Here is a 27,624-nt window from a genome sequence, read left to right on the forward strand (position 1 = left end):
TCAGTAAACATTGATTTTGCTGTGCACACACACTGACAAAAAATATTTCCATTGATAATCCAAGTTTACAGATACACAAAGTAAGAAAAATGTTGCTTGAGGAGTTCTTAGAGTCAAAGTCCAATTATTTAGATTTTTTGAATTCAGTTTGTTACCTGAACTAGCAAATGAACAGTAAAAATAGCTATGAGCTGTTGATTTAAGGATATTTACTTTGTATCTTTTGACATGTGATGTTGACAATTTGTGTTTAAATGGTTCATAAAGCTTTAACCTTTTGAATCTCAACATCTACTGTCATTAAAAAATTGTCTGATGCCCTCATAATTTCCTGCAACTGTGAAAATTTAAATTGATAAAATAAAATAAAAATTCATAAAATACGTAATTTAAAAAAACTGTGAACATTAAAATAGATAAAAATCTAAATAATGGTTAAAAATAATCAACATCATCCATCAAAATTATAAAATAATAAAAGCAGAATTCTGCCAAGCCTATCTATATTGCATGTTTGTAGCCCAAGCTGAAAAAAAGAACAACAGTTTAAGAACTCTCCCCACGAATCTTAACAGGGATTCTGCATTTTAAAATATTGGGGCGCTTGTGTGGTATCCTGAGGCTGGTAGATCAAGCTAATGCCTTTTGCTAGACAGAGGGTGAGGATGAAAGTTTCTGTCTCCTTTTGGTATTGCATGGATAGATTTGGTCTGACTACCTAGTACAGAACCACAGGTATTCAAAAAACGAAAAAAAAATCACTCAGACCCCCCAGAATCATGAGACTGGCCTAAAAATCATGAGATTTAAAAACCAGTAAGATTTTTATTTTAAATTTCCCTTCTGGTTTCTGAGCCACAATTTTCAAGATTTTTTCTACAACCATGGAGGTGAGGAATTTCCTTTAAAAATAAATAAAAGCTGATATTTTCATAGAATAATCTGACTCCAGGAGCTAGGGCCTTGAGTGAATGACCAACTATCACAACACTCACAAATAAAATTAAAGGAGTTGACAAAACTGACTTCATGTGGGAGGGAGTTGGAGAAAGTAGTATTCTTTCCCTTAAGGGGCCTGCTTATTTTAAATGCATATAATCGGGACATGCTCATAGATTCTAAGTCAGAAGGGACCATTATGATCATGACCTCCTCTATAACACAGGCCACAGAACGTCCCCAGAATAATTCTTGGAGCGTATCTTTTAGAAAACCATTCAATCTTGATTTAAGAAGTCTCAGTGGTAGAGAATCCACCACAACTCTTGGTAAATTGTTCCAAGGGTTAAATACTCTCATCTTTAAAAATTCATGTCTTATTTCCAGACTGAATTTGGCTAGCTTCAACTTCCAGCCATTGGATCATATTATACCTTTTTCTCTGCTAGACTGAAGAGCTCATTATTACATCTTGACACCTTATGGAAAATGACCTCTGAAAGAAGAAGAGATCAGGACTATTAATTCGGAGCCTTCCTCTCTTGTCCAATTTACAGAGTACTGGGATAGGAACAAGAGCAATTGGGAAAAGGTGGAACTAAAAAGTGCCCTCTCATAATGTCATGTATGCTTCAAAGGGATATAGAAACTGTCATATTGGATCAGACCTGTAGTTCATCTAGTTTAGTATCCATGTCAGACTTCAGTGACTTCAGTTATACTACTTTCCCCCCTTTTTGTAAACGGACATTTGCTTCATCTGGCAGTGAAAACCATAAAACCCCAAGGCATCTCATTATTTTGGCTATATTTGCAGTACTTCACACAGATGAAACATATTTATACGAATGGCAGAAGGAAAATACTCACCTATGTGAAAAGTGAAGGCCTCAGCTGTGAATACAGTTTCTGTCATATTACTTAGAGTGAGGTCTTGATTATATATGCCATATGTACACCTACACCTTCCATCTTTATTTACTTATGCTCACTGTTTTTTCATGATTGCTTTTTGACAGAAATACACGACTAGTGGTTGAAGGAAATGCAATAAATATCATTCTTGGATTACAGCAAAGCTTTTCATACTGTGGGCTTGCCTACATGGAGAGGTAATGTGCTCCATGGAAGAGTGATTTCTAAAGCACATATCTTGCACATTAATTCGTCTGTGTAGACCTTGCCAGTGCACACTAATGGTTCCTAATGTGCTTTAATTTACTTTTAGTGAGCACTAGCAAGGTCTACATGTACCAATTAATGAACAACGCATTAGTGCATTTTAGAAATCACATCCCCATAGAGTGTGTTACCCCACTCTGTAGACAAGCCCTGTGTCTCACAAAATCTTACAAAATTAATGTGAATTGGCAAGGACAGGAACAGTCATGTGGTTTGAAAACCTGTCAACAGGAAAGAAAGGGTTATGATAAATGATAATGTTACAGAGTTATGGGGAGATAGCTAATAGGTGGTGCAGGGATCAGTGTTAGATCTGGTTTTACGTAACGTGTAAATTTATGATCTAGGAAAGTGAGGAAACAGTAGGGTGACCAGATGTCCCGATATTTACTTGTTTATCCTGTGTCCTGACAGAGTCCCGATATTTTGCACTCTGGCACACAGGTAGAGGGGGCTCATGCCCCCAACTCCGCCCTGGCCCCACCCTGACTCTGCCCCCTCCCTGCCCCATTGGATTCCTCCCCAAATCCCCACCCTGGCCCCACCTCTTCCCCAAGCATGCCGCATTCCTCCTCCTCCCCTCTCCTTCCCAGGCTTGTGCGAATCAGCTGTATGGCGGTGCAAGCGCTGGGAGGGAGGGGGGAGAAGCAGGACGCAGCAGCCCTCTCAGGAAAGGTGCAGGTGAGCTGTTGTGGTGGGGGGCAGGCTGGGGAGCTGCTGGTGGGAGCTCAGCCCCCACCAATTTTTCCTATGCTCCAGCAGCTTTTTTTTTTTTTTTTTTTTTGCTCCACCTTCGATCCCCCCCTCACCCCACCCCATGTCCCGATATTTCATGTCTCTCATCTGGTCACCCTGGGAAACAGCACGCTTATGAAGTTTGCCAACGCTACTCCTGTGAGGAGTTGCAAACAGCAGTCAAGACAGAAAAATCATACAAAGGGACTTAGATCAGAAGGACGGGAAGAATCCTTGGGAAAACAACATCTTGGAAAAATACAACCTAATATATATTGGGGAACCCTATATATAAATACAACCCTAATATACTGTGGGGAAAATAATCTGACAACCTCACACACTATAAGAAGGAGAAATGTGGGACAAACGAGTACTAGTGAACAACAGATTAGACATTAGCAATGCCATATGGCACCAAAGGCACCAATGCAATTCTGGGTACAGAGATCACCTACTGAAGGTGATTGTCTCTCTCTGAACTCCTTATGCCACATTTACACCTGGAATACCATGCTCAGTTCTGGATCCCACATTATCATACAGATATTGGCAAATATAAAGGTGTTCAGAGAACAAAAAATATCAACAGGGGAGGAGGGACTGAGCTTGAAGGAAAGATTAAGAGTATGTATAGCTTAGCTAGGCAATTGCTAAGGGGGGGACAGAAGATGATGATCTACAAAGATTTGATGGTGGGAGATTAATTATTTCATTGTTATCAACTTTTGTGATATTTGGTGCTTTCCTTAAAGCCCCAGCTCCTGGACTCATGTGATTATGAGAATCTCAGCATTCCTTATAAATCACTCAATCAACCAACCGAAGCACCTCACTCCCATATTTGTGGAGACAAGCTTGAAAACATAACCTAAATACATTCTAAAGGCTCAGAAGCCAGAAGGCAAATAAAATGTATTATTCAATCTCATGATTTTTAAGGCCTACTCGTGATTTCTGAATCTAAGGATTGGCAATACTTTTATTTAGTGTCTTAACGGGGTGCATGAACTAGAAGTAATGGGATGATATCATAAATAGGAAAAGTTAGCAAAATAATAGGAAATACTTCCTAACAGTGAGGTGTACTGAATAATCTTTTAAGGAAAGTGTGATGGAGTGGCCTGTCCTTAAGGGCCATCGTGCCTAGTGGTCTCCGTACTCCACCATCTAGCATGGCCCTTTAAGGTTTTAGAGAGGTTCATTATATATAGCGAGGGTATGTCTACACTGCAATTAAAAACCCATGGCTGACCCATGCCAGCTGACTTGGGCTCTAGAACCCTGCGAGGTGGGAGAGTCCCAGAGCTCAAGTTGTGGCTCGAGCCCAGACATCTACACTGCCATTAAACAGCCACGCAGCCCAAGTCAGCTGTGAGCCCAAGTCAGCTGGTACAGGCCAGCCACGGGTTTTTAATTGCAGCATAGACATACCCTAAGGGTCCTGGGAATGATGCTTGGGGAAGGGATCCTGGCACTGCCCCTTTAAGGGCCCGAAGCCTTGCAGAGGGGCAGGGCAAGGCTCTCCTCTCACCCAATCAACTGGGAAAGAGTTGAGAGAAAGGGACCACCAGCATAAAGACAGCGTCTTCCCTTCCAGCAGACCGACACTGACAGGAGAAGGCTGGCCCTGCTGAACCCTCCAGATTGGAAGGCTAATGGAGAGGGTGTTCAGCTGGCAAAAGCCTTGCTGATGTTTATTCCAAGGCAAGAGCCCTGAGAGACAAACCCTAGAGAGAGGGCTGAGGGGGAATTCTTCTTTGGAGGAAGGAAATAGTGACTGCTCTAAAGGCGAGAGACAGAGGGACTGCTTGCAATACAGCCCAGCTGTTGCACAGAAGGGCTAGGAGCAGTCTTTGAGAAAGGACCTTCATAACTGGCTAGGGAGAAGCTGTGAGGATCTAAGCTGGGATAGAGTCCAGAGACCCTTGTGAAGATGTCAGCAAGCAGGGTGAAGGTAGGAGCAGCTCCAAGAAGTGATGGAAGGATTGAAGAAACACTCCTTATCTGCTCAAAACAGAGTCCCTGGGCTGGAACCCAGAGGAGAAAACAGGCTTCTCTGCTGTGCCCCTCGACCAAAAAGGGGGTACATAAGAGTGAGAGTAAGAGAGGCCAAGAATGACAAGTTCCAGAGAGATGTCAGAAAATGGGCTTGAAGGACATCAGCTTTTGAGTTTCCTATTTTTGCACTTTTCTGTTTACCCCAGTAGGAGAATGGACTAAGTAGTGACCTGGATGGAGGGCTAGGCCATGGAAAATGACAGATCGCTGTGGAACAAGAATGGCTAACAGGACTAGGCTGAAAAAACCTCTGCAACAATGTGCCTGAGCACATGGAGGTGCTCTGGAGGCGAGAGGCTTGTCTACAGGAAGTAGTATGTAGCACTTTTTAAACTAGCCTGGTCAAGACACTAGAAAACAAAATATACAGAACGGTCCTTTACTGGCAAGGAGAACTTTTGGAGCACTTAATAGTCTTTCCCATCTCTGACATTCTGCAACAGGATGCTGGCCATGTAAACACAGGCACAGCCTGTGTAGCCCTTTAAGGCAGGGAATTCTGAGGATTTAGTTGTGGGTCACAACTGTTCATGAAAGCAAGGCAGAAAATAAAAGGCATGAATTGTTCTTTAGATATGGAGAAAGAGCTGTTGTGAGACTCTTCAGAATGTCTGTCAGAGGAGCAATAGCCAAGGGTCCAGAGTGGGACATTACTGCAAGCCCGGCAGCTCATGCTAGATGCCCAGATCCAACCCCGCCTGACCCCTTGGGTCTAAGGTCAGCCAACCACTTGCCAGGCAGCAACATCAATACTGCTTTTTTATGTGCTAGCTTGAGCAGAGCCAGCAGGAGTCTATCAACCCACATTGGGAATCACCCTTCCTAGCTGTAGTGGAGGTATTCTCTCTTTGTACAGCACCTAGCACACTGGGGCTCCTAGGTGCTATGGTAATACAAATAATAATAAGCAACAAGTTTTAAACATACACAGCTAAATAAAAGATTCTGCCTTGCACCTGAAACTTCTGCCACAAGTATTTAATCTATCAGATCAGATACTGAACAATGCAAGCCTCGCTATCACTTTGTGCAAAACACAGCATAGCAGAGGTTTTCAACATAATTGTTTTGAGGTGGAAGTTTAGTTAAGAGTCCATCATCTTATGGGACATAAGCAATAAATTATCATAGAATCATAGGACTGGAAGAGACCTAGTCCAGTTCTCTGCACTCATGGCAGGACTAAGTATTATCTAGACCATCCCTGACAGGTGTTTGTCTAACCTGCTCTTAAAAAATCTCCAATGATGGAGATTCCACAACCTCCGTAGGCAATTTATTCCAATGCTTAATCATCCTGACAGGAAGTTTTCCCTAATGGTCCAACCTAAACCACTCTTGCTATAATTCAAGCCTGTTGCTTCTTGTCCTATCCTCAGAGGTTAAGAAAAACATATTATTTTTCTTCCTCCTTGTAACAGTGTTTTATGTACTTGAAAACTGTTATCATGTCCCCTCTCAATCTTCTCTTTTCCAGACTAAACAAACCAAATTTGTTTTGGTTTGTTTGTTTGAGGGCATGTTTTCTAGACTTTTAATCATTTTTCTTGCTCTTCTCTGGACTTTCTCCAATTTGTCCACATCTTTTCTGAAATGTGGCACCCAGAACTGGACAAATACTCCAGTTGAGGCCTAATCAGAGTGGAGTACAGCAGAATTACTTCTTGTATCTTGCTTACAACACTCCTACTAATACATCCCAGAATGATGTTTGCTTTTTTTGCAACAGTGTTACACCATTGACTCATATTTAGTTTGTTATCCACTATGACTCCCAGATCCCTTTCCGCAGTACTCCTTCCTAGACAGTCATTTCCCATTTTGTAATTGTGCAACTGATTGTTCCTTCCTAAGTGGAGTACTTTGCATTTGTTCTTTCTGAATTTCATCCTATTTACTTCAGACATTTCTCCATCCACAAGGCTTGTTACTCTGTCAAAGAAAGCTATCAGGTTGGTTTGACACTATTTGTTTTTGACAAATCCATGCTGACAGTTACTTTTCACCTTATTATCTTCTAGATGTTTGCAGACTGAGCGCTTAATTATTTGCTCCATAATCTTTCTGGGTGCAGAAGTTAAGCTGACTGGCCTGTAATTCCCCAGGTTGTCCTTATTTCCCTTTTTATAGATTGGCACTATATTTGCTCTTTTCCAGTCTTCTGGAATCTCTCCTGTTTTCCATGACTTTTCAAAGATAATCACTAATGGCTCAGATATCTCCTTAGTCAGCTTCTTGAGTATTCTAGGATGCACTTCATCAGGCCTGGTGACTCAAAGACATCTGATTTGTCTAAGTAATTTTTAACTTGTTCTTTTCCTATTTTAGCCTCTGATCCTTCCTCATTTTCACTGGCATTCACTATGTTAGATCTCCAATCACCACCCACCTTCTTGGTGAAAACTGAAACAAAGAAGTAGTTAAGCACCTCTGCCATTTCCACATTTTCTGTTATTATTTCCCTCCCCCCTCACTGAGTAACTGGCTTGCCCTATACTTGGCCTTCCTCTTGTTCCTAATGTATTTTTAGAATGTTTTATTCTTACCCCTTATGTCTCTAGCTAGTGTGATCTCGTTTTGTGCCTTGGCCTTTCTAATTTTGTCCCTTTACTTGTGTTATTTGTGTATATTTATCCCCAGTAATTTGACCTACTTTCCATTTTTTTCTAGGACTCTTTTTTGATTTTTAGATCATTGAAGATCTCCTGGTTAAGACAGGGTGGTCTCTTGCCACACTTCCTGTTTTTCCTATGCAGTAGGATAGTTTGCTCTTGTGCCCTTAATAATGTCTCTTTGAAACACTCCCAACTGTCTTCAATTGTTTTTCCCCTTAGACTTGCTTCCCATGGCACCTTACCTACCAACTCCCTGAGTTTGCAAAAGTCTGCCTTGAAATCCATTGGCTGTTCTCTCTCCTACCATTCGTTAGAATCATGAACTCTACCATTTCTTGATCACTTTCACCCAAGCTACTTTCCACTTTCAAATTCTTAACTAGTTACTCTCTATTTGTCAAAATCAAATCTAGAACAGCCTCTCCTCTAGTAGCTTCTCCACCTCCACCAAACACTAATTCTCAGTGCAGATGACATGAACTCTTTTTGTTCTACAATTTTGCTCATCTGAACCTCTCCTTCAGAAAGAACACCATATCTTAACATGAAGACATCACACAGTGTGCTATATGCTATAGAGTAACCGCCGTCCAACTTCCTGACAGATGAAAGGAGATGCAACTAAGTCAGTCCATCAGAGTGCTTAGCAATGGTATGGGAAAAGAGCCTGCTGCGCGAGCGACAAACCTTCGCACATTGGCTGCAGGTCCACTCGCCAGATGTAAGTTGAAGCATACTCTGCTTCCTGGCTCACCTGCAAGCTTCAGCCTGGTCTGTCTGATGGTTCTCTGCAGTGACTGCACCAGTCTTAGCCCAGCTTCTCCAAACTGAACTATTTTGGGAAGGATTTTCCCCTCTTGTTAGTGAGAATGCAGAATTCCTTGAGATTTTGCTTCACCTTGTTGATGTATCAGAGCTTTGTCTTTCCTCTGCATCTTAGGCAGTTCTTAAGTTGACTGTACAGCACAGCCTTTGGCAGACAGTCTTGAGGCATGTGGTCCACATGCCCCAACCTGCGAAGCCTGCGACTGTCCAGCATAGTTTGCATAGACTGTAGACCAGCTGTCTCAAGGATCTCGTTATTGGTGATCCGTTTGTCCCAAGTAACTCCAAGCATTTTTCTAAGACAGCGGAGGTGGAAACTGTTGAATCTCTGCTCCTGCTTGGAGTACGTTACCCAGCTTTCACAAACGTAAAGGAGGGTACTCAGGACACAAGCCTGATAAACAGCCACCTCTGTGTTCAGGTTTAGCAACTTGTTGCTCCAAATACATGAGGTAAGTTTGCCAAAGGTAATAGAAGCTTTGCCGATTCTAGCATCGAGTTCCCTGTCAAGGTTAAGTGAGCTGGTAAGAATTGAGCAGATATAGCAGAAGTGATCCAGGTTGTCCAGAGCTTCATTAGGTGACTGCCTACAACATGCATGTATTAATATATACATAAGCTCAGAAGAAAAACAACATACTCTGAGTTGTCTATGGGCATTTTAGCTCATTTCAAATGGAGTATAGTGGGGACTGTCCCTTTGTTTCTATGTGCCATGTACAAAGGAATTGTCATACTGGATCAGACCCAAAATCTACCTAGTCCAGTATCCTGTCTCCAGCAATAGCCAGCAGCATTAGGCACTTCATAGGATAGTGTAAGGACCCCACATCAGAAAGATGTTGGATAATTGGCCTCCCACGTTATGTCTTATCCTGATCTCTAATAGTTAGTGACTGGTTTCAGCCCCGTATCATGAGCCCTGCAAGCAACAAAATATCCTTTCCAAAATTTTTGTTAGCAATCAACATAACTTTGGATATTCTTGTTATCTCTATACAATTTCCAGTCCTGCTTTGAATCTTGTTATTTCTTGGCATCAACAACTTCCTGCGGCAATGAATCCCATAACCTAATTATACATTGCATAAAAAGTATTTCCTTTTGTCAGTTTGGAATTTACCACCTTCCAGTTTCATTTGAATTTTCCTTTGTTCTTGTGTTCTGACAGGGAGAACAGAAGCATCTGATCTTCCTTTTCTACATCATTCTATTTTGAAAAAAAGGAGTTTCCCCACTTTAACAGTTTCATATCTGCATAGCATGGAAGTCTTGCAGAAGAGTTTTCATTCTTATGGTCTACATGTAAGAAGAGAGAGTTAGGGAGGCACCCAAAATGAGTTAAGCATCGTTTCCATTAGATTGTGCCCCCTACACAACAGATGCTACCTCTCCAGAGTGAGAAGAGAATATCTGTAGCTATACCTGAACAGATGCTGTTATTACAAGGTAAACACCAATGTAGGGGTTGTGAGTGTGTGTGTGTGTGTGTGTGTGTGTGTGTGTGTGTGTATTTTGCTTTTTAATGTGATAGATTTCAGGTTCTCAGACTGATTTCCTAAATGCAGATCATCCAGGGACACTCCAAGCTGCTGGACTTGCTCTTGCATCGAAATACAGAGTTTTTGGCAGGCAAAAGTTGACACTCTGTCCAACATTCTGAGTGTAGCAGTAGACCCAGTGCCTGCAATTTATTGTCTTAGTCATCATTCTTCTATTCTCATGACTATTTATGAGATGATTTTTAAGCATAGCACTGAATTTTGGCTAGAAGACAGTTGGCTATTTGGAAGTCCGAGACAGTCCAGTTGATTTTTCACTCTTAAGGGACTTGATGATGTCGAAAGGTTTATTACTCCTTCAGATATTGTCAGTATAGATCCCTCACACTCAGCAGTACTAATGTGCTCAGCTCTGAAATTCAGAAACTTCTGCAAGGCAGTGGCTGTACACATACCCCCATGCAGGACTCATTGTTTGGTGCAAGGTAATACTATGCAAACAGCAACAGCCCCAACCCCACCACAGTTTCTTTTGGCCACAGCAACTGAAGGAATCAAAATCGTCAGGGCTTCTCTTCCTTCTCCCTTGTAGCTGACTCTTCTCCCATCTTAACCATGAATTTAGACTGAGAACTTTCAATTGGTGTTTTGTAAAAACTAAATAATATAGCAGTTTTCTGGTGTATTTGTTTAGTAATCATCCTATTGTGCAATCAGGTCAATCCAGTCCATTCTACACCCTTTGTTTTAGTTGACAGGCTATTATTCTATGAGGGCAGACCTCAGGTATGTGGGTTCTAAACACTATGGCTGGAAACAGCAGAAAATGTTTTATAGAGGAGTATATGTGCATGGCCTGTATTGTCTGGGGGGATGACAATGCTCTGAAAGCCTGCTCCATCTGAGCAGTGTAGTCCCATTTAGCTTCTCTATAGATAAAAGAGGCTCCACCAACTACTTAGCAGTGGCAAAAGCACACCTCAGGCATCCAAGTGTCTATGTGTCCTCTACCTGGCTGAGCATTTTCTAAAGGCACAATCTCCACAAGAAATCCAGTCAGAGCTCTTCACATGCGCTATGTCAAAGCACGAATCAGAGAATAAGTGGTCTTTCTTTATAGCATAAGATAAATTCTTCCATTTGGAAGAAAACCAGCTTCATTTCTGTACTGCATCACTGACACAATATTATGCACAACGTTTGTAGACCAGTTCCATCTTCTGTTTCTCTGGTGGTGAGGTCCTACTGTAAATTCATATTTCTGTAGCACCAGATACAAATGTGGAGCACCAGATGTGTGTTTATTCTCACTATTATCCATTATATTGATAATGATGCTGTAGTGAGTCAAATATTTTTATTTTGGTGTAAGAGTATATTTGATCCCATCCTAGTAGGTGGGAATGTAATTCTTGAGTAACTATGGGCTGACCTTCACTACCGGGAGATCAACACTGCCGCAATTGATGCAGCAGAGATCGATATAGCAGGTCTAGTGAAGACCCGATAAATCAATAGCAGAGTGCTCTCCGGTTGACCCCAGGACTCCTGCTCCCTGAGAAGACTAAGGGAAATCAACCAGAGAGTGTTTCCCATTGATGCAATACAGTGAAGACACTGGGGTAGATCGACCTAAGTTACTCACATAGCTGGAGTAGCATAACTTAGGTCGTCATAGCCCCATAGTGAAGACAAGCCCTATGTCAAAGACTTGCACCCTGAATAAGCAAGAGCACAGGTAAGATCAACATTACTAAGATTTTGGACAACTGAGCTGTGTGCATTCTGCAGCACTGTTTGTATTGCAATTTTGAGTTACAAATGAAGTTGCATCACTTCATGTTTGTAGTTGTGTGATCCAAGCTCCTGGGGAACAGTTTGACTTGGAAGTATGGATATTCTTTGGGAGAGTATCTACTTCTTAAAATAAAGGGGCCTGTGAAATAAATAAAATACCAGTTTGTAGAAAATATAGTAGAAGATGTTCACAATGAATGCCTTTTGGGGACCCATAGTAGCAGGCTATCTTATGCAAATTCACTCCCCAAAAGCCTATTTCCTCGCTCACTGATGTTCACTGAGAGAAGGCAACAGAAATTCCATACTTTATGGTACCATGTACATTCTCTATGTTTCAAGAGCAGCCTTAACAGAAACGGAGTACCTGCACCAAGTTATATTTGTGTAACAGAAAAGTTAACTCATTCCTGCTCAATGTTCCACATAGGCATTGTGCCTATCATGAAAACAAACAAAACTGATGGCAAGAAAAAAAGCAACAAGATGATTATGCCTTGCTGAGCATTCCTGAAGCTGTTTACTTCAGGAATGCTCATTGTGACATTCTATACCTTGGGGGAGTGTCCTGTAACCCTCATATTCCTCATTTTTATATAATTGTGATCTTACACACGAAGCATGCTTTGTAAGGTATCAGGGGAAAGGTTATGATGTGCTGAAAGTCATTTCTCTATCCATATATGTATATCGTTAATGCATATTAAGTTATGAGAATTGTGTTATATGGTTGTCACTAAAACATGCTGTAAGTTGGGGAATCAGCCAGATATTAGCTCTCCAAAGGCAACAGCAAAGAAAGTAACCAACACCTGGGCAGGGCATCAAACAAACCATCAACCACCATTGTCCAGCAAGGGAGTTACAATTCAGTGACTCACCAGTATGAGGTCACACCAATGGAATTACTCAGCCTTTCCTGGAGACTCAGCAATACCCCCCAGACATGCCTGGACTTGTGCTCCCCAAGCACTTGGGACTAAGAGTAAAAAACAGAACACTGTGGCCACATGCTTGGCCTTTCTCCTTTCCCCACCTATGCTGCAAGCAACAAAGACACTCAGAAGAAGACTGAAGACTCCAACAGAGGAGACTGGCCCAAGTTTAAGGGATGAAGCTATATATTAAGGACTGCAGTATCCAGTGGAGTGAGAAAAACTGCTTAATCTAAATTGGGGTGGGCAAACTATGGCCCGGGGGCCACATCTGGCTCTCCAGACATTTTAATCTGGCCCTCAAGCTCCTGCTAGAGAGCGGGGTCTGAGGCTTGCTCCACTCCAGCTGGCTTGCCCCGTTCTGCTCGGCTCCCAGAAGCGGTGGCATGTCCCCCATCCAGCTCCTGTGCATAGGGGCAGCCCAGGGGCTCTGCATGCTGCCCCCGTCCCCGCAGCTCCCATTGGCTGCGAACTACGGCCAATGGGAGCTGCAGGGGCGGTGCCTGCAGACAGGGCAGCACACAGAGCCACCTGGCTGTGCCTCCATGTAGGAGCCGGAGTGGGCACATGCCACTGCTTCTGGGAGCTGCTTGAGATAAGCGCTGCCCAAACCCTGCACCTCTGACCCCTTCCTGCACCCCAACCTCCTGCCCCAGCCCTGATCCCCCTCCTGCCCTCCAAACCCCTCAGTCCCAGCCTGGAGCATCCTTCTGCACCCCCAGCCCCGCATTTCCAGCCCCACTTCAGAGCCTGCACCCCCAGCTGGAGCCCTCACCCCAACTCCCTCCCCCAGCCAGGAGACCCTTCAAGCATTCTGATCACCTCATATCTGACTCCACCCCAGAGCCTGCACCCCCAGCCTGAGCCATCACTTCCCCTCCCCGCACCCAAACACCCAATTTCATGAACATTCATGGCCCACCACACAATTTCCATACCCAGATGTGGCCCTTGGGCCAAAAAGTTTGCCCACCCCTGATCTAGATGTTGCCCAGTCTAATAGGGTTGAAAGTTTAGACTGCACGCTTATATTTTATTTTATTTTGGTAACTAACTCTGATTTTTTGCCTATCACTTAATATCACTTAAAATTTATCTTCTGTAGTCAATACATTTGTTTTACTGCTTATCTTTACCAGTGGGTTTGTATGAAGTGTTTGGCAAACCTGCTCAAGTTTTGCAAAGGCTGGTGTATGTCCACTTTTCATTGATGAAGTGATAAACCAATTAATAAATCTGCTCTGATTGTCTTGAGCAGTGCAAGACAGTATATTCCTGGAGTACAGTGCTGGGAGCTGGGCAGAGGGGGAGGATTGGGATGGTGCCTTTCTCTGGGTGATTCATGAGTGGCTCTAGGAGCCTTTATGCAATCTACTGGGTGTTGGGCTCCACATACGGCTGTGCTAAGTGATCACAGCACCTGGAGGGGTTTGCTGCTGGTCACTAGCAGAGCATTGTGAGAGACAGCCCAGACTGGAGAGAGTTCAAGGGCCACATTGGTCCCACACTGCACCTCAGGGATCCCATCACACCTATCTCTTCATTTAAAGGTCTGCAGCTACAGATGGAACCAGTTACTTCACACTTCCTTAGTTAGGAAATGACCAGCCACACCCACTGCTAATAGGGAACTAGGAATCATTCTTTTAAGAGATGCAAGTATGGACTTCCTCGAAGAGTAGTCCAAGACAAACTATTCCTGTTGTGCATGTGGACTGTTCTCTTCCAACCCACCTCCCAATATAAAATGATGTAGTGCCAAAGTGTACTAGGTGATTTACAGTTAAGTAGGGTAAGACAACAAGTTTTCTGGACCCAAAAGGTTACAATCTAAGGGCCAAATTCCACCCTGCTTACATCACCCATGTAGCCTCATTGCATTAAGGGTTGGATAATTAGGCAGGGCATTCCTGTAGAGCCCTGACAGCAAGGACAACAAGATCAGACTTGATGCAGTAGAATGGAGGGAGGTGATGCAAAGATTCAAACAGGACTGATGTGATCACTCCAGCTCGTGTGATCACTTGGCCGTCCCGTGTGAGACCCAGATTTCAATGGGCATCAAGCTTGAACTGTCTCTAGTTGCGGATAGAAAATATACAAGCACTTCTGAAAGAGACAACTGTCTGATGCCCTGCTTCTACAAGGTAACAGTCAGTTTAATGAGAGCAGTGAAATGTAGAGGCAAAATGGAGTTGTCAAGGTTCACCTTGGAAAGGGAGGGGATGGGCTCACAAGCACTATGTGTGAGCAGTTGGCCCCAGCCTAGCCAGCTGTGTGGTTTGTTTTTTCTTTGTAACCTTGTCTGATTAAAAGATCACGTTGATTCAGTGCAAAGACAAAAGCTCAGTCTTCCTTTACAAGGCACATTCCAGTAGATTACAAAGGCATGTCTCCTCTTAGTAACATTATATACATGAGGACATTGGCTCAATTTTTTTCATATGCTGCTAGATTTATGTGCAATTTAACTAGTGTGACAGACCCAGGCCAGTGGGTACAGGAGTCTGGTAGAGGGCAAATATACTGGTCACTGGATGAGTAGTTTTCTGTTCCCTGAGTGACCAGAGCAGGGGCTGCACTAGAGTAATCAGGAACCTGCTAGAACCAATTAAGGCAGACAGGCTAATTAGAACACCTGCAGCCAATCAAGGCAGGCAAATCAGGGCACCTGGGTTTAAAAAGGATCTCACTCCAGTCAGGCAGAGAGGAGCCAGAGGAGAGGAAGTGTGTGTGAGGAGCTGGGAGCAAGAGGCACAAGGAGCTGAGAGTGAGAGGGTGTGCTGCTGGAGGACTAAGGAGTACAAGCATTATCAGACACCAGGAGGAAGATCCTGTGGTGAGAATAAAGAAGGTGTTTGGAGGAGGCCATGGGGAAGTAGCCCAGGGAGGTGTAGCTGTCATGCAGCTGTTACAGGAGGTACTATAGACAGCTGCAATCCACAGGGCCCTGGGCTGGAACCCAGAGTAGAGGGCGGGCCTGGGTTCCCCCCAAACCTCCCAACTCCTGATCAGACACAGGAGGAGCTGACCCAGACTGTGGGGAAGATCACTGAGGTGAGCAAATCTGCCAATAAGCGCAGGACCCACCAAGGTAGAGGAGGAACTTTGTCACACTAGCTTATAAAATACCTAATAAAAAGACTGATTCAAATACCAAGATTATGAACCTTCATCGTTTGCCATGAAAAAACCAAGATTTAATTATATTAATTGTCCTGGTTTTAGTAAATATGAGTTGAAAGCAGTACTTGAAATGTGAAACATTACTATTTCATTGGTTACTTGGCATCCATTCCATAAGAAGTCTACTTGTAGCTGAAAGAAAGGCAGAGGGAATAGACACTTCATAATCAGGTAGACTTAACAAATAAGTTGAGTTTGATATTTCAAATTGCCCTAATAATATCTAGAAATTGCTCTGGTACCAGTTTTTATCTGGTCACTGTTTGCAAAAACTTGCTTTTTCCAGTACAAATTTAAGTGTTATATAGGATTCCTTCTGCTGCATGTAATTTCCATTACTAGGAATTACGAGTACACACAAAGATTTGTCAAAAGGAATTTACAGTTCTAAAGTCCCCAAACTCTACTTTAACTGAACATTAACATGAAGCTTTACTTCATGCACAATAGTGATATCTATTGTGAAGTGTCAGCAGGGAAAATGTTATGGATAGTTTTAGGGCTTGATTCTCCACCGCTTGCCTCTTGTGCAGAATGGCTGTAAAATGTTAGCATGTTGATTCAGAAATGTTACATGACCATACAAAGGGCAAGGCAGTGGGTAATCAGGCCCTAGGCAATATATATTCAGCCAACATTCAGTTAGTTATAAAAAGAAGGGTGAAATACAGCTGGACCCCAGTGAGTACAGAGACTATGGGAACTGGTTTTGCCTTTTGCAAAGGTGAGAGTAGAGACAGCTTGAAGCTTTATGATTTCCAAAGAGACAATGTCTGTTTTGGTGCTGGAAATGTGGGGCAGTGCGCTCAGAAGAGCCATTTGCTACAGGCACTCTGGGTGGTTCAGGTCATGGCTCCACAAGCAGACATGTTCATTCTGGGCCTGATTCCCCAAAGCCTTGTGTAATCATTTGCATCTGGACTAGTGGGTGTGAACTGCTGCCATTCTGATCTGATGCATTTCACACCCACTTTGCACAGATGTCAATGATTACACCAAGTGTAAGGCAGTATAGAACCAGGCCCTCAGGGTCCACTACTGTTGCAGGCACCACTAGCTAGCCTGTTCACCACACCACTTGTGCATCCCAACAGAAGGCGTTTGCTCCCAACATGGTTGACCACAGGATTAGAGAAGTGAGATCCCTGTGCCCTCCTCGCACACTACTGCACCTGAACAGTTAAGCACCTGCCTTTTCCAACCTCCTTTGATTCCAACAAGAGCAAACCTTGCTAACAGGATATGCTGCTTCAGATGAGCAGCCAACCTGTTGCAGAGACATTATTTAGATCTTCATATACTTTTTAAGGGCCTGAAGTTGCAACCCTTATATTGAATTGCCCTTCTCATGCAAATGGTCCCATTGAATTAAAAGGGACTATGCATGTGATTAAGGGCTGCGACAACATTTATTTTCTTAGGGCCTGTTAACTGACAGTTAACTGTATCCCTCCAAAAGGCCGAGGAACATTCTGTCTAGCACATGCACACAGACTTTGCTCTTCTTGAGTGGAGAACTGTGTTATATGCATGATTTACAGTACATTACATAAGGGAATAACTTGTAATGCAGCATTTTCTTACAAGAAACATATCTTACCAAACAAAAAAGACAAGATGGAACAATTACCATATAACTGCAACCTTCAGAGAATGTTTCTAAAACTCACAGGATCTCTCCTTTCGCAACAAAAGTGAGCTGACAAAACCTTTGATGTTTAAACATGTCAGCAAATATATGATGAATAGTTAACGCTTCAAATGTACATATTCCTTGTACATAGGCACCAGTTGTACCAATGATCACAGTTTACCTTTACACCCAGTGCCTCTCCTGAAATGACGGACACAGTCACACCATTCTTGGAGGGTTTGGGGATGTCTTTGTTTTTCAGTTCTTGGTATTGGGGTTCCACCATTTTCTCTGAACTTCTCAGATTGACCCAGAGTTGCAGAGCATGTGCTTGTTCCTCTGAGCAGAGCATCTCTGCATGAAGAATACCCCGCCCTGCTGTCATCCACTAGAAAAATGGTATAGAAGGAACAGAACACACACACAGACATTAAATTTTAGAAAATGGAGAAAAGAAAACACACTTGAATTTCATTACATGGGACAAGTTAATATGACTAAAGCTTTTGTCTGGTTAGAAGACGGATTAGATAGACTAAATGTTAGGAAAGGTTATTGTTTATCTATTGATTTCAAATGTTGAAGTGCAGCATTGAAACAATATAATTGATTTGTTAATGTATTTTAGCCAAGATTTTTAAAAGCTAAAATATGAAGTTTCCCACAGTAACATGGTGTAGTGGGAATTTATCTAAGCATATGACAACAGAGTGCAATATAGTGGCTGAGTTTAAAAGCATCCAGTTACAACTTCTCTTATAACAGAAAGAGGGGTAGTGTTCCTCAACTGCAGGCTCTTCACAAATTCAAATGAAAAGGCAGAAGTAGTCACTGTTTAAGATTAAGATGTCAATGATTCCTTTCTGCCCACTTTCCCATACCTGTAAATCTCCTGGGTTCAATATACCAGCATGTCCGCAAAAATCTTCATGGGCTATAGAGCCACCATCTAACAGGTAAGTTACCTTGGAAGAATGAGAGAGAGATGAAATTGTTATGCAAAAGCTCTCTTTTGTTTGTTTTGTTTTTAACAGTGTCATAAACAGATGGTTAAAGGTTAATGCCTCTTTCACCTGTAAAGGGTTAAAAAGTTCACCTAGCCTAGCTAACACCTGACCAGAGGAACCAATGGGGGAACAAGATGTTTCAAAAGGAAGGAGGGAAGTTTTTCTTTTGTTTGAGAGTTTCAGTTTCAGCCGGAGTGAAAAAGATCAAGGAACCAGCTTCTTATCAGAGTAGTAAGTTTTAGAAAGGAATAAATAGGTTTATGTTTATTTTCTTTGTAACTTGTCTTGGTATCATTAAGGGAATTATCATAATTGGGTATTTGGGTATTTTTTTTTTTGTGTAACTAAATTTGTGCCCAGGGGAACATTCTCTGTGTTTTAAATCTGTTGTCTGTGAGAGTAGCTGGTATGCTAATCTCTCCCAGAGGGTTTTCTTTTACCTTTCTTTTCTTTAATTAAAAGCCTTTTTCTTAATACCTGATTGATTTTTTCCTTGTTTTTTATATCCAAGGGGCTTGGATCTGGACTCACCAGGAATTGGTGGGGGAAAGGAGGGGGGATGGTTAATTTCTCTCTGTTTTAAGATCCATGGGGTTTGGATCTCTGTTCACCAGGGACTTGGTGAAATCCCTCAAGACTACCCAGGGGAAACAAGGGGTACTTGAGGGTGGTGGCAGTGATACCAGATCTAAGCTAGTAATTAAGCTTAGAAGTGTCCATGCTGGTCCCCACATCTGTACCCTAAAGTTCAGAGTGGGGAAGGAACCTTGACAAACAGATAGATAGCACTCATAAGAAAATAGGTGAGAGCACAACAGAATCAGTCTATTCCACTGTAACAGAAACCAGAAAGTTCTAGTAGCCCAATATTGACTCACATGGCCACACAATTTGATGTCAAAATTACCCATGTTGAAAAGGATTACGATTTTAGGATCAGCACTGCACCTTTTTGTTCTCAGCTTCTCACTCATTCCTCTTCTTCCATTTCTCTTTATGGACCTCTCCCACCATCATGTTTTCCTTTTCTCCCTTTTGTTTTTCTTTCAGAACTCTTCTTTTTGGTCTCAATTCCAACAAAAAGGGAAATTGCAGAAGAAACTAATCAAGGCTCTATTTCTGCATAGTAGTGTTTTTGCTGTGATGGCAATAAGGAAAAAGTAAAACCAGCTAAGATTATCATCACCGCCAGGGCTTTTTTGCCGCCCCAAGAAAAAAAAAAGGTGGGGGGAGGCAGGGGTGGCTGGAGCGGGAAAACAGGGAAAAAAAACCGGCACGGCCGGAGCGGCAAAGCGGGAGTGGGGTTCCCTCAGGGCGGCCGGAGCCAGGGTGTAGAGGGACTCCCTGCGCTGCAGAGTGCGTGCCTGGTCTAATGTGGGGGTGGGGGAGGGAGCGGGAGAGAGAGAGCAGGGGGGCTGCCAGGGTTTCAGCGGGGCACTCGCCCCGCGGCCCTGACCACTACATCACTTGCCGGGAGGGCTCTGCACTGCTCGACTGGAAGGGAAGGACGTGGGCTGCCCTGCCAAGTTTGCTGCAGGGCGCTCCCCTCCTCCACCCCCTACAGGGCGGCCGGATCGGGGAACCAAAAAAAACCCCAAAACCTGCCGTGCCACCCTAGGATTGGGCGGATTGCCTCTCCGTAGAATCTGTGACCCCAAGCACGAGCTTGCTCGGCTGGTGCCTGGAGCCGGCCCTGATCACTGCAGAAGGCACTAGGGACAGTGTCAAAGTGCAAGCCTTGGTCAGTTTCATCTGCAAAGACAGACATATCAGGGTGTAAGTGGACGAACGGTCCCGCTATTGTGAGGAACTTTTCTGGCTTATACACTACCCCTGTGAAATAGGCTAGCAAAAGGATCTGAGTCCTCACTCCTACTTCCTTTACCCAGAGGCCTGCCTGACCTTGAGGGCTCCCTTTCCACTCTCCTGAGTGGCAGAGTCCTCGTAACCCTGATAAGGTTGAGCCAAGAATTCCTAAGGGGCTTGGTCCCCAACGTTGTCGTGACCATTTAGGCCAGGGGCTGGCAACCTTTCAGAAGTGGTGTGCCGAGTCTTCATTTATTCACTCTGATTTAAAGTATTGCATGCCGGTAAAACATTTTAACATTTTTAGAAGGTCTCTCTCTATAAGTCTATATTATATAACTAAACTATTGTTGTAAAGTAAACAAGCTTTTTAAAATGTTTAAGAAGCTTCATTTAAAATTAAATTGAAATGCAGATTTTATTAGCTTAGTGCAGTGGTTCTTAACCTGGGGTACCAGATGCTCTTTCTGGGGATGCGAGACATTTGAGATTTTTTTAGAAGGTAAATCATCAAAAACACAAATTAAGCACAGGCACATAAGTACAACTACTTTCTTTAATCAAACATACGTATTTATTAACATTATACATGTTTTAACGATTACTATAATATACAAAGAAAGTTTAAGTTTTCAAGTTTTTAAGCTAACTGCAGTGTAATTTTTTATAAGGGCTGCTGAGTGCTGGGACCAGACCAGAAGCAGAGCCCTGGGCTGGCTGCCAGTACCCTAGGCTGGCAGGAGGGCTGAGCAGGGCCAGAGGCCTGGACCCTGGTTGGCAGGGGGCTGGGTGGCTGGAACTCCAGACCAGCAGTGAGGTGAGCGGGGCTAGCGGCTGATATCCCAGGCCAGCAGCAGTGGGCTGAGCGGGACTGATGGTCAAGACCCTGGCTGGCAAGGGGCCGGCAGCTCGAACGCCAGACCAGCGGCGGGCTGAGCGGCTCAGCCTGCTGCGGTTGGGGGTTTCATCCGCTGGCTCCTGCCAGCCGGGTTCCCGGCCACTGGCCCCACTCAGCCACTGCCAGGGGTTCCGTTCACCCAGGCCAGCAGTGGGCTGAGCGGGACCAGTGGCAGGGACCCCAGCTGTCGACAGCGTGCCAGTAAAAAGCTGCTCACATGCCGACCCCTGGACTAGGGTGTCCCCACTCTGGGGTGCTCTCTGTGCTGGATGCTTCCCTTGAGCCACTGATCATTACGTACAGTTCAAAGCAAATACAATTTATTAAACAGCAATCAATTTAAAAAAAAATAAGGAAAAAATGGGAAAGATTAAAAGAAAACATGTCACCCTGCTCTGTGGCACGGGGACATCACAACTAGCATCTCTGGAATGTAGGGGAAGTTCACAGTCTGCTCCTCACACATCCCAGGCCTCCTTTCAGGCCCTGGCTGTGCTGCAGGGATGCCGCGAGTTGGACACTTGCTCTGGCAATGGCCACATGCCTTCAGGCTCTAGGTAGCAGGACCCTTCTTCCCAGTATCAGCTCCTCTGTCAGGGTTACGATCCCTTCCCCCCCTCCCACCCACGCCCAAGTTTGGCCTGCAAGGTGTATTGGCTGGGGGCATCTCCTTGTGCTGGGCCCGCTGCCCAGGGTCCTCCCTCGCTCTCCTCAGCTGCTCATCACACCTAGCCCCAGCTCCAGCTCCATTCTGCCTCCAGCCCCCGAGCTGCTTTTTCTGGTCCCTCTGGCTCTGGCTGCTGCAGCACTGACCTGCTTCCTTGATGCTTTTCTGGTTCTCTCTGACTGGCAGAGTTCTGCTCCCCAGCTCAGCTCAGCTCATGTCCCTTCTCTCTTCTTAGCTCATCCCCACTATGTCTCTGGCAGCTCCAGCTCCCACAGAGGATGGGACACCCCTGGCCTCCTGATTCCCTTATTGGCCTGCCTGCCCTTTCAATCAGGCTGACCTGAAGCATTGGCCTCTCCCTAGTCCCTCTGGGGATTGTCAGTCTCAGGGTCCTGATTTCCTATCAACACTTCCCCTTTCTTTTGGTACTAGGAGCTAGCCAACCAAAAAAACCCCACTGAGTGTTAGTAAGGAGCCAACAGTCCCCTTACAGGGGAAAGGAAGTCTATTTAATGATATCCTTGCAGACAACCCAATTCTAACCTCTGATCTTTACATTGGCTCTGCATCTATAAAAGGACTGTAAAATAAAGCCAGCTGAACTGGCCACTGAGAAATTCCCAGTCAGCCACATCACATGTAGGGGATGGTCAGGAGCATGGCCAAGAAGAGGTTCAGCTCTTCTCAGCCGCCAGAACAACCATTTGGGGCCAAAGCAGCTGGGCATAAGTTATAGCATATCACTTGTTCCTGCTCACCTCAAGAACCAGCCCAATGCCAGGTTGGCCTCAGAATCTGGGACCACAAATGAACTGTGCATCTATCTTTGAGTCACCCTCCCACACAATCTGAGCCATAACTCAAGTGGAGCAAAACAAAGCCAAAACAAACTATGGATCATCGGCAATAGAGCCAAGAGTGGAGGAAGGGAAGGAGTACAATTACATGTGGGGGGGGGAATAAAAATAAGGCTAAATATAAAGCAAAGATATAAAATGTACCATACATTTAGACTTCCAGACTAAATAGCTTGTTAAACCAAATTTGATCCTCCACACTGAGGACAGACAGACATCAACAGACAGCTATTATCAAAGAGCTTCTGCTCCTTACTCCAAGCCAAATTCTGGTATTGCCAACGTATTGTCAGACCTTCAAAAATCATGAGATTTAAAAAATAGTTTAAAAACATACTTGTCATATGCTTTTGGATGTTTGCAGTGTTGTGGTAGTCGTGTGCCTCCCACGACATCAGAGAGGACAAGGCATGTCTCTCTCATCAACAGAAGCTGGTCCAATAAAAGGTATTCTCTCACCCACCTTGTTTTGAGTCTCTCTAGAAAGCCTGCTTGTTCCCAGGGCATGTGTAATCATTTCAGGTTCACAATTAAATCTAAAATGCATATGGAAAATACACACCTCCCTGCTGACTGCTTGGAGGAGGACTCCGCTTACTCTTTCAAAATACCGGGGGTAGTGGAGTAGCTTTTCTATCCCTGTCCATCTCCTTCCCATGTAATTATCCTCTACACTCTCCTCTTCTTTAGTCTCCCTCTCATCCCATACATTTTCATAAGCCCCCTTAGGCTTCCTCCTCTCCCCTCTCCCTCTACATTGTTCCCTCAGTCTCTCCATTCACCTCTTCAGTCTTGTGCTCCACACAATCCCTTGTATTTGCACACTGGGTTCTGTCAGGCCACATCTGTAGGTTTCTCCTTGGGGTATCATAGTTTCAACCCCCTTTAAAAACAATGAGAATGGGGCCCATCTCTATTAGACAGCCTCACGTCTACATGCCAGGACTGTATGAAAATGGCAGCCATCTTTCCTTGGTTTCAGCCCCATTGGAAAAGATGGACATTTTGAATCAGGAAAAATTCATAAACTGGAAGGCAGAAATACAGAGATCAAGTGACATTTAAAACCTCCAAATATCACAAGACTGTGAGTAACAGTAGATTCAGAGGTGGATTAAGCAGGGCAAGTCATTGGAGTTGATATAGATGTGCGTCCTCATGTCAAGGCTGAACTTTACTTGCAGAACATAACCAAAGAGCTGGGTTTTATTTATGCAGGGATCAGAGGATGGAGGAAAGGGGTAGAGACTTTTTCCATATGAAGGAGGTCTTGTCTGCAGGCACAAAGAAGGTATTACTGTCACCTGGTCAAAAAGCACCCTGAGCTGTGCAGCTATGAATCTGTTTATATTTTAGAGAACCACTCTATACTATTTTTGAACAATGTGAGTTTGCTTCAAATTCCTGAAAAATCTCATTTTTAAAGAGAACAAGTTAATTGTTAGACATTGTATCCACACTAATCTTCCTCCTCATCTAATGTACCCTCTGCCTTTCTTCAAACAACCTAAAGCTTCTGAAATTTATCCTGCATATATTACAAGTTTCTGAAGTGCCTATTTCAATTACAGAGACATTGCTAACATTTTTAAGTCTCTAGAGCTAAGTCCTTGTGGTTTATGATGTTTGTACTGTACTATGCATCCACTGAATTACAACCTTCTTGGGAGTTCTGTGCACCACTTTATGTTCAGTATGAGTAGCGTTCATCTTGTACTCAAGAATTGCATAGTAAGAACCAAGTTTTTTTTTTAATTGACAGCTATGCTTCCAATTAAAAATTGTTTTCCTGACTTTCAATAGTTTTTCCTCTCCATTTTAAAAAGACATTGTCAAATGCTGTAATAGTTCATTTTTACTCTGATTTAATGCCATACTAGAAGATTTAGTTCAACAGTTTTCTACTCGTTTTTCACCTTTTTATTTACTAAAGGTTGATGGCTGTCCTTCCACTCCACTTAAGGAGGATTATTTCCTCATGACTTTTTAGTTAATGTAAGCTTCCTCTAGTGCCTGGCTGGCTTACTCATACACCAAAACCTGCATCGTCATGCATTAGCTATTTCTTTCAAGACATAAGGAAAGCTAATTTTTAAATCAAAGGGCCAGTTCATCAGTAAGTTATTCTAATTTGATGTTCACGTAAACTCCATGGAAGTCAATGTGGTTACAACAGCATGGCACTGGTATTGAATCAGGCTATTTAGACTCTGATGGACAACATCAGATGTCATACGCCAAGGAGTGGAGCTACAAGGGATGGTACAGAGGTACAGAGCCTCTGTGCCTCCAGTTGATTCGTGGTGTCTGTAACCTAAAAAAAAAAGGCCACTTGTTTAGTACCTGCACAAAATATTGGCAACTATATAGAGACCCCAGCACAAACTCTCTTTCAGCAGAAGGCTCAAGGTGATGGAGTTAAGAATCAATTCCTCTAAAGAGTTACCTCACTGATCCTCCCCAAAATCCTATTGTTGACCTTATGTATAGTGGCATGATGAGAGTGGACAAGAACTAGTTACATCTGGGAGAGTGGGCAGGGTAGTGTGAAAAGCTGTTTTGCAGTCCCCCAAAGAGTGTTAATTAACCCTTATGGGTTTTAGGCAACTTTGACTGTAAAACTTAAGATGCAGGGCCTAACTAGGATTAATTTAAACAAGGTCTTTGCACTTGTTTTGCCCTGGTTTATGGAGTTCAAGGTCAATCCATGATTTAAAAATATCAGTCTAAACTGGGTTGAAAGTAGTTGCTTTAAACTGCATTTACTCTCTTCTTGAAAAGAGATTGGAAGCAGCACCAAGTCCTGTCCTAAGGATTTTAATTGTCCAATAAAGTTGACTGCAATTTTTCTTCTTGCAACAGTATTTATTTTTGCATTGTAGCATTACCGCAATGTATATAATCTTACAGGAGAGCTTACTAGCATGAAATGGTCAAATAATTTTTTTATGCAAATTCTATCTGACAATAGTCAAATTTAACACAAATAGGATAAGAATGTCTGCAGTAACTCAGTTATTCAGCACTCTGCCCACAAGAGCATTTGTAATCTTCGTTTTCACTTTGAGACTCTGCCAGATGGAAGGGAAAAAACACTTAATAGTAAGTAACCAAAGAATGAAGAGCCCTTTTTGCCAACAGCACATAAGAGCATGAGACTGTCAACAAAAAATATTGAGACTTTTAAGCTTGTTTGAAACAAAATACTTATCAGAGGAATGGAGGGGAAGGAAAAAAAGTCACATTCTTGAAGTCCAACACATATGCACATTTCAACACTCATGGCAAAGAGTTCTCCCTCTCCCTCTGAAAGGAGGGAGACATAACTGAGATGAGGTTACTTATTTGGTTTTTTTTATGTGTTAGACTCCAATGAAGTTGCATGGCACTAGTACCCCTCAGACATAATTACTGTCCTTCAAAACAGTTATAGACTATCATGTGGGGGAAAGGATAGCTCCATGGTTTGAGTATTGGCCTGCTAAACCCAGGGTTGGGAGTTCAATCCTTGAGGGGGACACTTAGGGATCTGGAGCAAAATTAGTACTTAGTTCTGCTAGTGAAGGCAGGGGGCTGGACTCAATGACCTTTCAGGATCCTTTCCAGCTCTATGAGATAGGTATATCTCCATATGTGGTTAAAAGTTTGGCATGGCTACGTAAGCTTTTAACTAGCAGAAAAACCTTTCCTATAAGATATTCATGACAATAAAATGAATACCCATTAAGTATTAATAACCATTAATACCACCAAGAGTCAGGTCTTATATATCACAACAATCAGAATGGTTTCAAAATATGACTAAAGTCAAGTCAGGAAAAAAAAACCAGAATAAATTAGGAGCCATTCCCACATATCGCAATACCCAACTTTTAATTCCAAAAATACCACTGATGGAAATAAACAGCATAAAGATGTACTAGGATTTTGTGGACCAAGTTCATCATTATTTCAATGTGTTTAAACTTAGAAAGATTGTGGTACAATCTCTGTTACTATGTGTTATGAGATAAATTAACTTACCATATAGAAAATTACTTAGTCACATCAGATAATGATTCACCCCAACATCCTGCTGCGGACCACGTAGCAAAAGCCCCTTTCATGGAGCAACATCCTTCTCAAATCCCTGCCCAATCTCCCACTATTTGGTTCACAAAGCTTCTCCTTTTGCTGACCATCGGGAGTGACTTGGGTTAGCCACAAATTAAGGTTTCAGAACCATAGGTTAAATACATTAAGCATGCTCGGAGACTGTGGAACAGTGCATACTGTCATCTGCCAATCCCTTTCCCTGTACCGTCTGAACTATGTGAGCAGAGCAGTGGACCACTAGGATGCAGGGAGCGAGTTTCTTCAGCTTGGATTGCGCCACACTGCTTCTTCTCTCTACTCCGAGAAAGAGAATGGGTGAAGAGATTTCAGAGCCAGCCAGAACTGACCATGCCATGTGCTCTGAGGGTCTGACCCCTGGAATTCAGGGGCCCTCACAGCCTGAGGCAGCTGAGCTGCTCACTGCATATTGACAACTCATGATTTTATTGCAAATCTAACAATATTTGCTCTTTTTCTTGCAGCCCCCAGCTCCTGATATCATGAGAATCGTAGTTTTCATTTAAAATAAAAGTACATTTTTAGCCCTTGTTGCAGAGAAAAGCTTGACAACATGAACACTGAAGACTCAATGAAAAAAAATTAAAGGCAAATACAGAGTCAAAAATTTGTTGTCTTTTAAGATCTCGTGAAGTTTAAGATAATCCCATGATTCTGGTGGGTTGACTAATGATTCCTGAAAGTTTGAGGTTGATGAGACTGCACTCTGCATTTGACTAGGGCTGGCCCTTCCCTCAGTTTATGCATGGCTTTTGTCTAATAGATGTGTCTCTAAGGGTATGTCTACACTACAAAATTAGGTTGATTTAATATAAATTGATTGTTTTAGAAATCAATTTGATACAGTCAATTGTGTGTGTCCCCAC

The 27,624-nt window shown here is 43.1% G+C and overlaps 1 protein-coding gene across 7 annotated transcripts in view; it reads right to left on the minus strand.

Annotated features, from left to right (window-relative positions):
• Positions 1–27,624, minus strand: part of PIR (pirin) — a 100,648-nt gene that overhangs the window by 46,004 nt on the left and 27,020 nt on the right. For all 7 annotated transcript variants that reach the window (XM_030573499.1, XM_030573492.1, XM_030573482.1 and 4 more), the window contains 2 exons: positions 18,292–18,375; positions 17,592–17,798 (listed from right to left, as the gene is read on the minus strand). In XM_030573499.1, the coding sequence (XP_030429359.1) occupies positions 17,592–17,798; positions 18,292–18,375 (291 nt within the window). The remainder of the gene's footprint in view (positions 1–17,591; positions 17,799–18,291; positions 18,376–27,624) is intronic.

This window comes from Gopherus evgoodei, chromosome 1 (assembly GCF_007399415.2).
Source record: "Gopherus evgoodei ecotype Sinaloan lineage chromosome 1, rGopEvg1_v1.p, whole genome shotgun sequence".
Classification (NCBI taxonomy): Eukaryota; Metazoa; Chordata; order Testudines; family Testudinidae; genus Gopherus; species Gopherus evgoodei.